The sequence below is a fragment of the Emydura macquarii genome, unplaced genomic scaffold (genome assembly GCF_026122565.2).
Source record: "Emydura macquarii macquarii isolate MOO-44397 ecotype Brisbane River unplaced genomic scaffold, CSIRO-AGI_Emac_v2 contig_2076, whole genome shotgun sequence".
NCBI lineage: Eukaryota > Metazoa > Chordata > Testudines > Chelidae > Emydura > Emydura macquarii.
The window spans coordinates 263,716-276,926 of NW_027132213.1; the positions used below are offsets into that span (position 1 = coordinate 263,716).

General features: G+C 53.9%; 1 protein-coding gene across 2 annotated transcripts in view; it reads right to left on the minus strand.

Annotated features, from left to right (window-relative positions):
* OTOF (otoferlin) overlaps positions 1-12,270 on the minus strand; it is a 164,264-nt gene extending 151,994 nt beyond the window's left edge. For both annotated transcript variants that reach the window (XM_067558464.1, XM_067558463.1), the window contains exon 1: positions 12,142-12,270. In XM_067558464.1, the coding sequence (XP_067414565.1) occupies positions 12,142-12,220 (79 nt within the window). In that variant the 5' untranslated portion in view covers positions 12,221-12,270. The remainder of the gene's footprint in view (positions 1-12,141) is intronic.
* Positions 12,271-13,211: the final 941 nt, after the last annotated feature.

Consider the following 13,211-nt stretch of genomic DNA (forward strand, 5'->3'; position numbering starts at 1 on the left):
GCACACAGGATCCTATTCCTGATGTGAGAAGGGCCCTTTTCTGGCCTCCAAACCACCCTCTTCATCCAAAGCAAGCTCCCCCCAGAGCAGGACGCACTGACTTGAAGCTGCCCCAGACCCTGCCAGAACAGATGCCAACCTGCAGACGTATCTCTGCTGTGACAATGATCAGCACCCCGCACAACACACCTGTCAAGATCCAGGGGCCCACACATGCCTATCACAACATACGGTGCACCTCATTCATCCCGTGCACCCAATGCCCCACCAACTCTGTGGTTGAAACCAATAATCACTACGCTGGCGAACGAACTCACCCAGGAAAATGAGAAAAAACAAAACCACCCTGTCACCCGGTGGGTGGACACTTTTCCCAGAGCGAGCACTCCAGAGCCCTCGAAGGACACCTGCACAGCACCTTCAAAAGACAACTCCGGGAGCTCAAATTTATCACTCGCTCTGCTAGACACCAAAACTCAGGGACCAAGTAGAGATTCTGGCTTTATGGCTTATTACAACTCTCTGCAACCCACTCGCCTTCCTTTGGGCCATGCCTGCAAAGGGGTTACTGGCCCGCTTCATTTTGACTGGTTTCTTGCAACGTGTGTTAATCTGCCCCGCCTTGTGCTTGGCTGTGACACTCGGAAAGTCTTTCCCAGACCTGCAGAGTTGCTCTGTGGAACTTGAAAACTTGAACCTTCCATCAACAGCTGGTGGTCCACTAACAGGTATCACCCCGCCCACCTCATCTCTCATATCTTGGGAGCCACCCGGCTACCACACAGCCAGCAACCATCACTCAGCTCAGCCCAAGTCTGCTCAGGCTTCTGAGGACAGCTAGTTTGCACCGGCGCTGCACCAAGACTTGATACATTCAGACCCCTACGCCTTAGCAACCCCACTATTCTTCACCGGGTCATACATCGGGCACATGATGCCCACCCACTTTCCTGGCTGCGCGGGCCAGGGCTCTCGGCTTTCCTTCAATTTCTCCATCTGGAAGACAGGGACAGGGATGTAATAAATTGTCAGCTGTGTTGCACATACGCAGACTCTCCGGGAACGTCCCAGAGACAGCAAGGAGGAGACGGAGACCCACCCGCACCAGTAGCAGAAAACCTCCTTGGAATCTCAGACTCATCGAAGGAAAAGATCTCACAGGTCCCCAGGTCAGGGCTGGCCCCTACAACGTGTCCTCCAGAACTGTCCTCGGGCTAAATTCGAAAGTCTCAAATAGTGGGACTTCCTATTCCACTATCCTCTGGCAGAGAGACTCTATACAATCTGGCAGACCTCGCTAGGAGGGGTGTTTCCAGATGTGGCAGGGTGAGAACCAAGGTCATGGTTAGAACGTGGGAAAAATCTGACAACTGTAACTATCTCCTGCTGCTGATTTGCTGGGTGACCTGAGACAAGTCATGTCTCGGTGACTCGGTTTCCCCATGCGTACAACAGTTACTATGAGCTGTACAGAGGATACCAGATCTGCCTCGCAGAGAGTCTGAGAACAAACAAATGCGTATGAGTGCGCAGAGATCCCTGGATGAAGACTATTCATTCTACACTTGCTTTTTGCTAATTTCATCCCTCTCCTGTTTAACAATTCTCACCATCCAGCTCCTTTGCGGAGGATTCTACAAATCTGTGATTTTTTTTTTTATCACCTTCTTGAACCAAAATCAAGCAGTAATTCAGAGTGGTGCCTCCTGCTCAAATGCACATTTAAACCTCTCACCTCCTGGTCTGACTTCTGACTTGACTTCTTTCTTGCAACCATAGAATCCAGCAACCGAAGGAGCACACGCCCTGCAAAGCTCTGCTCCACATCTACAGGTGGCATTCCTAGAGAGGTGTGGGGGTGGGAGAGGTGGGGAAGGGGTATGCCAGCGCCCAGCAGGAGAAGCTAAACAAATCGACCCACACCTGCACTATTCAATGGGCTGTAATAATGATAGAGAAGTAATAACAACGACCGGCATTTCCAAAGCACTTATTGTGCCAAACCTAAAGCACACAGGAAAATTATAACCATCTGTGAGCTGTGTTCAGGGATCACTGCTTAACCCACCACTGAAATGCAGCCACTTCTGGAGTGGAAGGGAGCTGCCTTCAAACAGCTCACCGCAATGGTCTGCACACCATTCAGGACACAATGCGGTGGGTATTGAAACTACCAGGGGCAGGTGAGAGTGGCAGAATGGAATTATTTCAAGACCCTGAGTCACGTGCCTGGTCCTGGGAAAGTGCCGTGGGATCTACTATGGCCACGAGTGGTGGGATCTTGATGGCTCTTTATTAGGTGTCTTGCAGTAATATCTAGGAGCCCAAACAATGGATCAGGGCCCCATTGTGCTAGGTGTGGTGCAAAGGAACTTGGAAATGCTGTGGTGTCTCATGGGAGTTGTAGTTCAGATGCCTCATGCTTCCATTCTCCTCTAGAGGCTGGGCTCTCTGGCTGGACTACATCTCCCATGATGCACCATGGTCTCCTCTCAGAGTGGGGAGGTGGTGCATCATGGGAGTTCCTGGGACCAGCCACCCTGTGAGAGGGTTGCAGAGGAAGGATCATCCACTGAAACGCAACTTGGAGGCTCAGAAAAATTAGAGCTAGGAGAGACCTTCTGGGCAATGAGCTGTTCCGAGTGACATTTGCCCCTCTACAAAGTGGCAGTCTTGAGACGGGGGAACATTTAGCATCTAGTGCCAGGAGGAATGCACGCTAATCAGAGGGATTTTTGCACACTAAGAAGCAAAAGCATGGCCCTGTGGGTCAGGAGGGGGATCTGGTTCTAGTCCCATCTCTGCCACTGACCTGCTTTATGCCCCTTGGCAAGTCACTTCCCCTCTCAATGCCTGTCTCCCCTCCCATCCGGGGCTGTCTTGCTCTTCGTGGAAGGGACTTTCTCTTTGTCTGTGTCCGTACAGTGCCTAGCGAGGCCCTGCACTCAGCTGCAGCCTCTCGGCGCTGGGGGAATCAAACAGGGACATCGCTCTGTGTTTCTAGCTGTGTGTTTGAGGGTCTATTAGCCCAGGGCTAGGGAAACAGGCTCTGGCTCCCAGGTCGTTTCCTGGCTACAAAAGGGAGCAGGACTGACGTGGTTCTCCTGCATTTCTGGGCAGCGGGAAACGCTCCCTTTCGCTGCCCCTGCGGAGATCTCATTGAAAGCCCCCAGCCAACAGCTGAGGAGGGGGAAGCAGAGAGACCCAGGGGAGGCTGCCCTGGCCACAGCTAGTTCCTAACTCTCCTGGGCGCAGCACCAGTGACGTGCCGAGGTGGGGAGGAGACAGGGAGGGGCCAGGCCCCTGGGCGCTGGCCTACAGCTGGGGGGGTGCCAGGCCTGCCTTTCATGACATGCAGGAGGCTCTAAGGGCTCTGCGCGCCCCGCGCCTGATGAAAGGCCAGCCCAGTTTCCCCCCCAGGTCGGGGAAGGGGGTGAGGTTGCCCTGTCCGAGCCGGCACCGGGTTGCTGCAAGAGAGGAGGGCGCCGTGCGGTGGGTAAGTGTGTGGGGGGGAAGCCAAGCCTGCATTTTTGCCCCCTCCAAGTCTCACCGCCGCCACCCCCCACAGGTACAGATCCCCCCACTCTCCTGAGGGCAGCTGGGGGGCAGCGCTGGGACCCCTCCTGCCCTGCGTGGGGGAGCACAAACATAGGCTTGGCCCTCGGGCGCCGGACACCCTCGGTACGGCACCGCGCAGCACCGACCACCTGCCTGCGTGGGTGCCTGTGACACTCAGGTGGAGAAAAGTCAGTCTGGAGGAGCTGTGAAGGGAAGGGGCTGAAACAGAGCACACTTAGGGAGAAGCAAAGCAGTGACCGGCAGGAGAGAGAGAGAGGAAGGATGGCACAGGAGGGGAAAGACAGGCCCGGGTGGGGCTCTCTCAATTTCCCCCTGAGTGACGGAGAAATGAAAGGCCGGCACGAAACAAGTTCAGTCAACAGCTTCCAGCTCCATCCAGCTGAGAGTGTCACGTAACCCCTAGAGGAGGGCGGGCCAGCCAGCCAGAGACGTGGGACACCCCGGTTCCATTCCCCTGCCCTACTACAGACTCCTGTGGTCAAGACACTTGGTTTTTGTGCCTCGGTTTCTCATCAGCCGAATGGGAACCCTAGAACTTCGGGGCCTTACAGGGGTGGTGGGTGGATTGATACATGAAAGGCTGTGAGGTGCTCAGGTACTAGCGTAAGGGGAGCCAGATAAGCACCTTGATAGACCAGTGTCAATGGTAAACGCTCCTCGCGCACCCCCATCGAAGCCATAGGCTGAAATTACCATCCCAAGGCAGAATTCAGCCCCGAAGCGTCGGTGTGTGGATCCTGGCAGCGCTCATGTCTCATAACAGAAGAGCCAGGGGACGTCTGATGAAACAGAACGCTGGCAAATTCAAAGCTGGTGGGAGAAAATACGTTTTCCACGCACTGCACAATTAGCCGGCGTAACTCATTGCCACTAGACAACACTGAAGCCAAGAGCTAAGCGGAACTCGTAAAAAGACGGATAACAAGGGGGTCCAGAGGTAGATGTCTGCCTGGCGGGTCTTGCCCACGGGCTCAGGGTCTAACTGATCACCATATTTGGGGTCGGGAAGGAATTTCCCCCCAGGTCAGATTGGCCGAGACCCTGGGCCTGAGGGGTTTTCGCCTTCCTCTGCAGCAGGGGGCCCAGGTCATGTGCAGGTTTAAAGCAGTGTAAATGGTGGATTATCTGTCACTTGACGTCTTCAGACCATGACTGGAGGATGTCAGTAACTCAGCCAGAGGTCAGGGTCTGTTACAGGAGTGGGTGAGGTTCTGTGGCCTGCGGTGCGCAGGAGGTCAGACTAGATGATCACAATGGTCCCTTCTGACCTTAAAGTCTATGAGAAATACTGAAACATCATAAAAAGTTGCAGCGGGGGAGGTCTAGGTTGGACATTAGGAAAAACTTTTTCCCTAGGCGGGTGGTGAAGCACTGGAATGGGTTACCTAGGGAGGTGGGGGAATCTCCATCCTTAGAGGTTTTTAGGAGCCCTGGCTGGGATGGTTTAGTTGGGGTTGGTCCTGCTTTGAGCAGGGGGCTGGACTAGGCGACCTCCTGAGGTCCCTTCCAACTCTCCTCTTCTATGATTCCATGCCGCGTAGAGCATTACACAGCAAAGCTCTCAAGCCAACAGTACGTCCAGTGCGTAGCATGATGGGGCCTGGTTTTGGTTAGAGTCTCTGGAATAAAAATAAGCAACAAGCGGGTGACTGTATCTGTCCAGCAGGCACCGTCTGTCGGACAGAAAGGGGAGGGCTCGCTGCACTGCCAGAGCCAATGCAAGTGTCTTTATCATCTACCCCTGCAGAACAAAGCCACTTGTACTGGGTGGGAGCTGCCAGCAGATCGCAGCAGCCCAGACATGCTGTGTCGCTGGGTGACTTCAACGCAGCCCGGGTTTACCAATTGCCAGCACCAGCGGCTTCAGAGAATGGTGGAAGTGTAACGCCTGCGTGTTGGTGTGGTGCCCTGTCCACCTCCAGCAGCACTTAGACCAGCTAGAGACTGATGAGTCGGCTACAGCCGTAGCTAAGGGAGGTGTGTTTTTTAGCTCATGTAATCAAGGCTCTTGCATTAAGCTCCAGAGGTCTCAAGTTTGATCCTGGCAACTGAGGTCTGGCAGTATCACAATTACAAGGGAGGGGGCTCGGCAGGGTTATCAACTGAGACGTCTCCTTAGCTGGAGACACATTTCCTGAGCTAGGGGAAGTATGTAACCAATGTCTGCTCAGAGTGGCACTAATCCCCCTTCAGTGGTGCCTAGATCAGTTTTTTTTCCCTCATTTTCTCCTCCCTGCTCTATCCTTGGGAGGCGAGGGGGTAGGAGGGAGAGAAGCACGAAGAAAAATGAAAAATTTCCATTCAAACCTAAATGAAATTTTTCACCTCTTTGAAAAATTGAAAGCTGCAGAAAATTTTGAAGAAAGCAACACATTTTTGGGGGGTCTTTTGGCAGAAAATACGAGAGTTGGTGGAAAGTTCTCCATCTAAACTCTTCTTCGATGGAAAATTGGGTTGTCAGCCAAATGGAAGTTTTTATGGCAGGTGTCCGCGTTCATCTACAATTTCCAAGTTTTCCTTATGAGAATTGATGTTTAGTTTTTTCAACAAAAAGGACAAAATTACCCCTGGAAAAACACCCACCAACTTGGATTTTTTGACTTCTCCTAACCACCATCTTGATGTTACATAACGACATTCCCCTCTGCGGGCTCAGGGAATGGAAAACCCAGTATTACCACAGCTGGCAGAGATTAATAGAAGGTATAGAGGCTTTGGGTCAAGATTTTCCAAACTGGGTACCTAAAGAAATGAATTATCAGAGGCACTGAGATTCTGCAATCATCTGGGGATGTCTCACTCAGCATCTCAGCAAACCAGACCACTTATTTAGGTCCCTAAAAGTTGCTTTGGAAATTCGAGGTTGAAAACGTTGGCTTCCTCTTCTTGAGGCCATGTTCTTGACATCTGTCCCCAGTGTTGCATCTGTGCAAAACCTGAGCAATTTTAGCCATGGTTGTGGGCACGGGTCTGATATAATAGGAGCACTTCTATGATCCTGAAGATTACTAAGGATTACTAACACTTATCATAGGTGTCTGGACACTACGATGATGAACAAATGCCTAGATATTTCGAAGATAGATTAGTCAGACAGAATGCTCCATGGATCCAAAGGTAACTTCTGTAGCTTGCATATCGGTGTGAAGAACAGCAATAACTTTGGTCCCTCTTCTGTTCCGTCCAGCAATAACTCAGGAAGGAAATTCTACGAGAGTCCATTCGTGGCGTTTCTGGTGACATCATCTATTGAGGGGAGGGGACCTCCCACAATCTGTACCCCTCTGCGCAAGGGTACGAAGGGGAACACGGCATCCTGTGTAACTACTTTGTGTTTATCTATCTAGGTGCTTACACAGCCTCCATCCCCAGAGCACCTGAGCGTGCTTGCCAAACAGCAAGGTGACCCATGACGACATCCGATGGGACCCTTCTGAACGTGGGATTGTGGTCAGGCCACGTGGATCGAGGCTGGTGGGTGCTGTAAAGTATCATCATCATCATCAAGAAGGGAATTGCTGGGCTGGGTCACAGCAGCGGGTCCTGCAGTCACACGGAGCCACAGTGTGTCCACGGTCTGCGATTTTATTGCAAGTCTCATGATCCTTGGGGTTTTTCTCAAAGCCCGGACTCCTGGTGGCACATGCCTCAGCTTTCAGTTAAAAAACAAGGTAAATTTCTAGCCCTCCTGGAGTAAAGCTCAAACGTGTGACCTGCGTGTGACTCAAAGACTCAGAAGGCGAATCAAAAAACTCCAATATTGATTATTTCTTAAAACCGCATGAATGAAGCCGCTCTCAGGATTGCGGGGGCCTGACGGACGGTTCAGTCCTGCCTGGACCTGGTCACTTGAACACCATCCGCCCTGGCTAAGCTGTAACTGAGGCTACGTCTTCACTGACGGCAGCAAATTCGCCCCCGTGGGGTCGCTCGATCCGGATCAGGGAAGAGCCGCTCGATCGAGCCGGAAGTCGCCTTGTTAAAACCACCCTCTCGAGTGGCGCAGCAAAGACGCCGTGCGCAATGGGAGTTAAGAAGTCGACGGGAGTTGATGCAGACTACTCTGCGTTGCTTGTGTAACGCCCGGTGACGGCCGCCAAATTTGAAGGTAAGCGTAGACCAGGCCAGATACTCCAAGACCACGTCTACACTGCGAGCGAGGGGTGCGAGTCCCCGAGCCGTGTGCACATGTTCACACGCCCTCGCTCCTGCACAGCTTGTGTGAGCATAAATAGCAGCGTAGGTAGCCCCGGTAGCCCGGGCCGTGGCAGCTCGGCTTGGCCACGTCAGTGATGTCCCCACCAGTTTACGCTTACGCTGCTCTTTATACTCATGCTCGCCCCATGAGAGCTGCTGGGAGGCCATGCACAGGAGCAGAGGAATCACACCCTTTGCTCGCAGCATACAGCGTGCTGCATGCATTCTTTGGCTCCACATTCTTTGGCCGGACAGGAGAGCAGCCCCGCGACACGCGTCCGTTTGCAACAGGAGATTAAATCACACTCCAGTGCCTGGCAACACGGCAAGCCAAACTCACTCTGAATCCCGCACATCTCCTGGATGGGAACCGGCCGCCTGGAAACAACTGGGCTCCCAGCGTTTCAGAACCAGGTAAAGAATGGAAGTATGGCCGCGACGCTCGCGCCATGATATCCAGCTGGAACTACTGCCTACCAGCACACAGCTAATCCAGCACACACAAGTGCTCCCCCTCTGCAGATGTGTTCTGTGGGATTTAACAGGCAGAAAGCCAAGAGAAGAAATGAATCTGAAAGCCAAGAGAACGTAACAGAGAAATCCTGAACTAGCAGAGGGTGCTGCAGGTCAAGAACACGATGCATGGGCAGAGTTGGGAATAAGGAAGCCAGCAGGATAGGATTAACCGGGGGACTGCAGGTTGAAACCGAGCGCCATTGGCAGAGCCATGAGGGGCTGGGTTAGCAGGGGGCTGAGGGTCACGATTGAGGGGCACCGACCGAGCTGTGTGGGGGACGTTTGCAGTGGTTTCTCACATTGCACTTGGCTCCAGCTAATGCTCATCTAGTACCTCTGAAAATAGCAGGGTCTGCTCAGGGTGGGTATTTCCCTCCCCATAAAGTCTGTTCCAGAGCTTGTCTATCCTTAGAGTTAATCTTGCCTAACATCCAACCTAAGTCTCCCTGGCTGCGGATTCAGCCCATCACTTCCTGTCCTACCTTCAGAGGACATGGAGCACAATTGGTCCCCATCCTCTGTAGAACAGCCCTTCACATTTGCAGACAGTTCTCAGGTCCCCCCACACCCCTAAAGTTTTTTTTTTCTTAAGACTAAACAGACCCAGGTTTTTTTTAACCTTTCGTCACAGGTCAGATTTTCTAAACCTTTGATCAGTTTTTGTTGCTCTCCTCTGGACTCTTTCCAATTGGCCCACATTTTTCCTAAAGTGTGGCTCCTGGAACTTGTACAGTACTCCCGCTGAGGCCTCACCAGTGCAGACCACAGCGGGACAATTACCTCCTGTGTCGTACATACAACACTGCTGCTAACACACCCCAGAATATTAGAGCCAATGGTCAGCTGGAACGTCACAAGAGCATTAGGGCTAGAATCAGATCTTCCAGCTGCAAAAGCACAGGCACATTTACTACTAACAATAGGAGAGTCTCCAATAGCGGTGGGCAGTACAGAGCCTATGACACACGACTAATCAGTTCAGATTTCATCCAGTAGAGGGCGATGGTGAGCACGCACATTCGCCAGTGTGACAGGTGGCTAGAAAACAACAATTCTGCTTTGCAAAAGCTTTCAAGGTTTGCAATTTGTTTTCATTCCGCACTGGAATGAAAATCAAACCTTTGGAAGGTTTTTGCAAAACAGGACTGTCTCAAAACTTTCCTTTTCACATGGCAAAGATCAGGTTTGTTGATTTGGATCCCTCTCACTGTCCAGAGAGTCCAACCTAGACCCAAGAAACCTTCATGTCAAAAACGTCATTGAAATACCACCTTTCCCTTACATGTTCCTGTTTCAACAAAGTGGCGTTTTTTTTTTTTTTGTTTTACAATTAAGAAATCATGTTGTCAAAAACCTTCCAATCTAGCCAGGACGGGTACAAGCACATGGCAGCTGGAGGGGTCATTTCCGGCTGGGGTGGACATGCACATGCGAATTTGGATCAAGGAACTGTGCTGTGCACAGGCCAGCAGGACGAGGGCACGGTCGAGGGTCTCGACTGGCTAGCCCACACTGCTGCAACTACACTGTTATTTTTTAGCACACTAGCTCAATCAAAACTGGCTACCCAAGCTGGCAATTACACCTCTGGCAGCAGTGTAGACGTACCCTGGGTTACACCAGGACCTATATTGGGAACCTTGGTCCACAGGTCGCAAAGCACTTGGCTGGGTGGTGGGTAAGCTTTATCCTCATTTTAAAGACAGGGAACCTGACGCCCAGAGAGGGCCATCAATTTGCCCGGTGGCACACAGTGAGTCTGCGCAGGGCTGGAGATGGAGCAGTCTACGTTTGGAAAATCAGAAATGTGTTTCTGCTCCACCACAGCTGCCAACCAGGGAAGCCGCAGCGTATTTACCACTGCGCTGTCAAAAGCCTGATCTACCCAGCGCTTTTATACCGGCATGTCCACTGGGGTGTGAGGTTTTACCACCATGGTTATGCTAGTACCAGACCTACTGCGGAAGCAGTTATGCCAGCATAAAGGTGCTCTGTGCGGCTATAGCTTCCCAAATCGCTATACTTCAATCCGTATAATTGAGCCCACATGAGTGGGATTGTGCCGCTTACAACCAGACTGGTGTAGCTGCAGTGGTACAACTTGTGTGTGTAGACAAGGCTACCTTCAGGCAGATCTGAGTCCCAGCTTGACAGCTGCTGGGAAGTTCCAAGCGGCTCAGCCCAGGGTTAATGACCCGGTGCTAAAAAAGCCTATGGCCTGTCGACACTGTAGCTTCCTTCCATCACGGCTAACGCTGCACTGGGACAGAAAAGCACTTATAAATGACCCCAGGATTTCCGACCCCCAGACCTGTAATCTAGCCACTAAGCCAGCTGCATAGGTAAGCACCACTGGATGTTGCTTTTGCACAGTTACTTGCTGGAGTTACAAAGGCTCCGGTTAACACACAGTGAGCAGCTATCCATCATCACGCAGTCAAAATCCCATTCCACTTGCATTCACAAGGTGGCTGGCTACGAGTTAACCCTCTCCTAGGCGCAGAGGGTTGTTCAGTGATGTGCTGCCGGTGATACGCTCACCTAGACACACTGGGCACCCTCCAGAAAAGGTTCTGTGCATCTCCTTGTGCAGGATGGAATTCCTCATAAGAACGAGGCCAGCAGAAAGCAGTTTTGTGGGACAAAGGAGCAGCAGCCCTGGCTAAAGTCGGGTTCCCAGAAGGATCTAGGACCCACGACACTAAGTTGATTTCATTTCATAACCTTCACCAATTAACGTTTTTTGGGGGCAGAGAAGTCTATGCTGTGATCAAACTCTCCGGTTTAAAACCTTGAGACTCCGTGAAGCTATCCTGGCAGATTTAGCTCAGCGCCGGCCCTTTCCAAAGTTCGCCACTTCAACCAACTTCCATTTTTGTCATCAAGCTCCCAAGGTCTATTTTGCCGGAACTGGAGTTTGTCCAACCTGCTCTCTGTGGGGTGGCTGCCATCCCACCCCAGAGGGGTCTATGTCTCTGCGGCTGGGCGCACCAGAGTTGGTACAATGCCGGGGGGGCTGGCCGATGGGAAAATGCTACTGAAACCTCTCGCACTATTAAATGGGGGCACCAACACGTTTGAGAGACTCAGGGTTACAGACTGGAAAGTGACCAGATGTGACAATAAAGACGTAGGTCAAGCGATCGCTCAGCGGCAGTCCCAGCTAGGAAACCCGCACTGTGCCTGCCACAGACGCTGTTCTAGCCCCACGAGGAACAGGGAGATGCTGTTGGCCGAGCATTAGATATCACCCTTCCCTGGGAAGAGGCCAGTGGTCAATGGGGCACAGCGGCAGCTGCCAAACTTTATTGGCTGACCTGCCACCTTCTAAAAATCGCTGAATAGGGGGAGAAAAGGGGGGCTCAGACTCACACGCCAGGACCCCTGGGTGACTCCGCACTGTCCCTAGAACACAAAGCCCACAGCTGGGTCTGCTCACCCCCCTTTCCACCCCGTGTCAGCGCCCGTGGGGAGCCCCATTTCAGAGGGGGGAGGGGAAAGGGGGCTGACAGGAGTTCTAGCACTTCCAGAGGCGGGCAGCCAGTCCCCACTCCCAGCCGGGCAGGCTAGCCACCGGGCCACCGCCGAGCGGGCAAGTGGCCCCGGGCACCCAGCGGGGCAGAGGGACCCGGTGGGGCAGGCGGCTCTCTCCCCACGAAGATGCCCTGGGGCTGTCTGTCTGTCTGGGGAAGCGGAGAGCTGGGGCGCACCAGCCGGCAGCCAAAGGGGAATGAATCTGCAGCGTGCTCCGGTCGTGGAGGGGGGGACGGGGACCAGTCCTGGCCAGCGGCGCCAGCCTCCCCCCCCCGACCGCCGCGGGGAACTCTCCCTGCCCGGCCCGCTGCCTACCTCGGAAGGCCGCCTTGGCCAGCCGGTCCCCTCTGCCCCGCAGCTCGGTGGCCGCTTTGAGGCGCACGAGCAGAGCCATGGTGCGCCCTGGGCGAGCGCCGCGCCGCGCCAGCGGAGCGCAGCCCTGGCTCCAGCCTCTCCTGCCCGGGCCAGCGCCGCGCAGCGCTGGGGGAAGCGGCAGCCGGTCAATTATTCAGGAGCCTCCTCCCAGCGCCGCCTCCCGTGGCCGGGCGCCCCTCTCCAGCCCCCCCAGCGGCAGGGGCTCGGGCGCCGAGACGCAGCCTTCCCCCGCCCGGCAGCCGGCGCACGGCTTCGCTGCTGCCGGAGGGGCCGCCTCTCGGGGGGAGCTTTCCCGGACTCCTGGGTCCCTGGCCCAGCTCCTCCCGCTGAGCCCAGGGCTGGGGCCGCCCGGGGTCCCATCCCCCGCCCCAGGCTGCCGGCCGGAGCGTGGCCAGCATCGCTGCGCCCTAAAAAACCTGCTCGCGGTTGCCGCTCTCGAGGCGATTCCCAGCTATGGGGACGGGGCGTGAGGAGGGTAAATACCCGGCAGCTGGCGGCGTGCTTTGAGATCTCCCGCTACACAGCGGGCGTTGTTATTCCGCACCTCACGGGGAACATCTACCCCAGCTCCCTGGCTGGCCTGCCCTGCCCTGGGGAAGGGGATATTTCAGTGAGAACTCAGCTCGGCACAGCTCTGCCCTTCCACATCCCTCTGCTTCCAAATGCACAGAGCGGAACACACACCCCCAACATCCACCCCTGTGACGGGACAAGGGCTCTTCATTCATCAACAGATGGTGAAACTGAGGCAGGGAGACCTTAAACGACCTAAGGACACACAGGGAATCAATATCTAAGCTAGGATTCCTCTCTGTTTCCCTGCCCGCTGCTTAGGCAAGGGGCCCAACCCATGGGTCCTGGGCCGGGTTTGAACCTGGTCCCTTCAACAGTGCAGCACAGATCTCTGTCACTTGAGTTAAACTCGCTTTGAGCAGGGGGTTGGACTAGGAGACCTCCTCAGGTTCCTACCAACCTGCATCTTCTGTGATTAGCAGGCTGCAGTAGTAGGC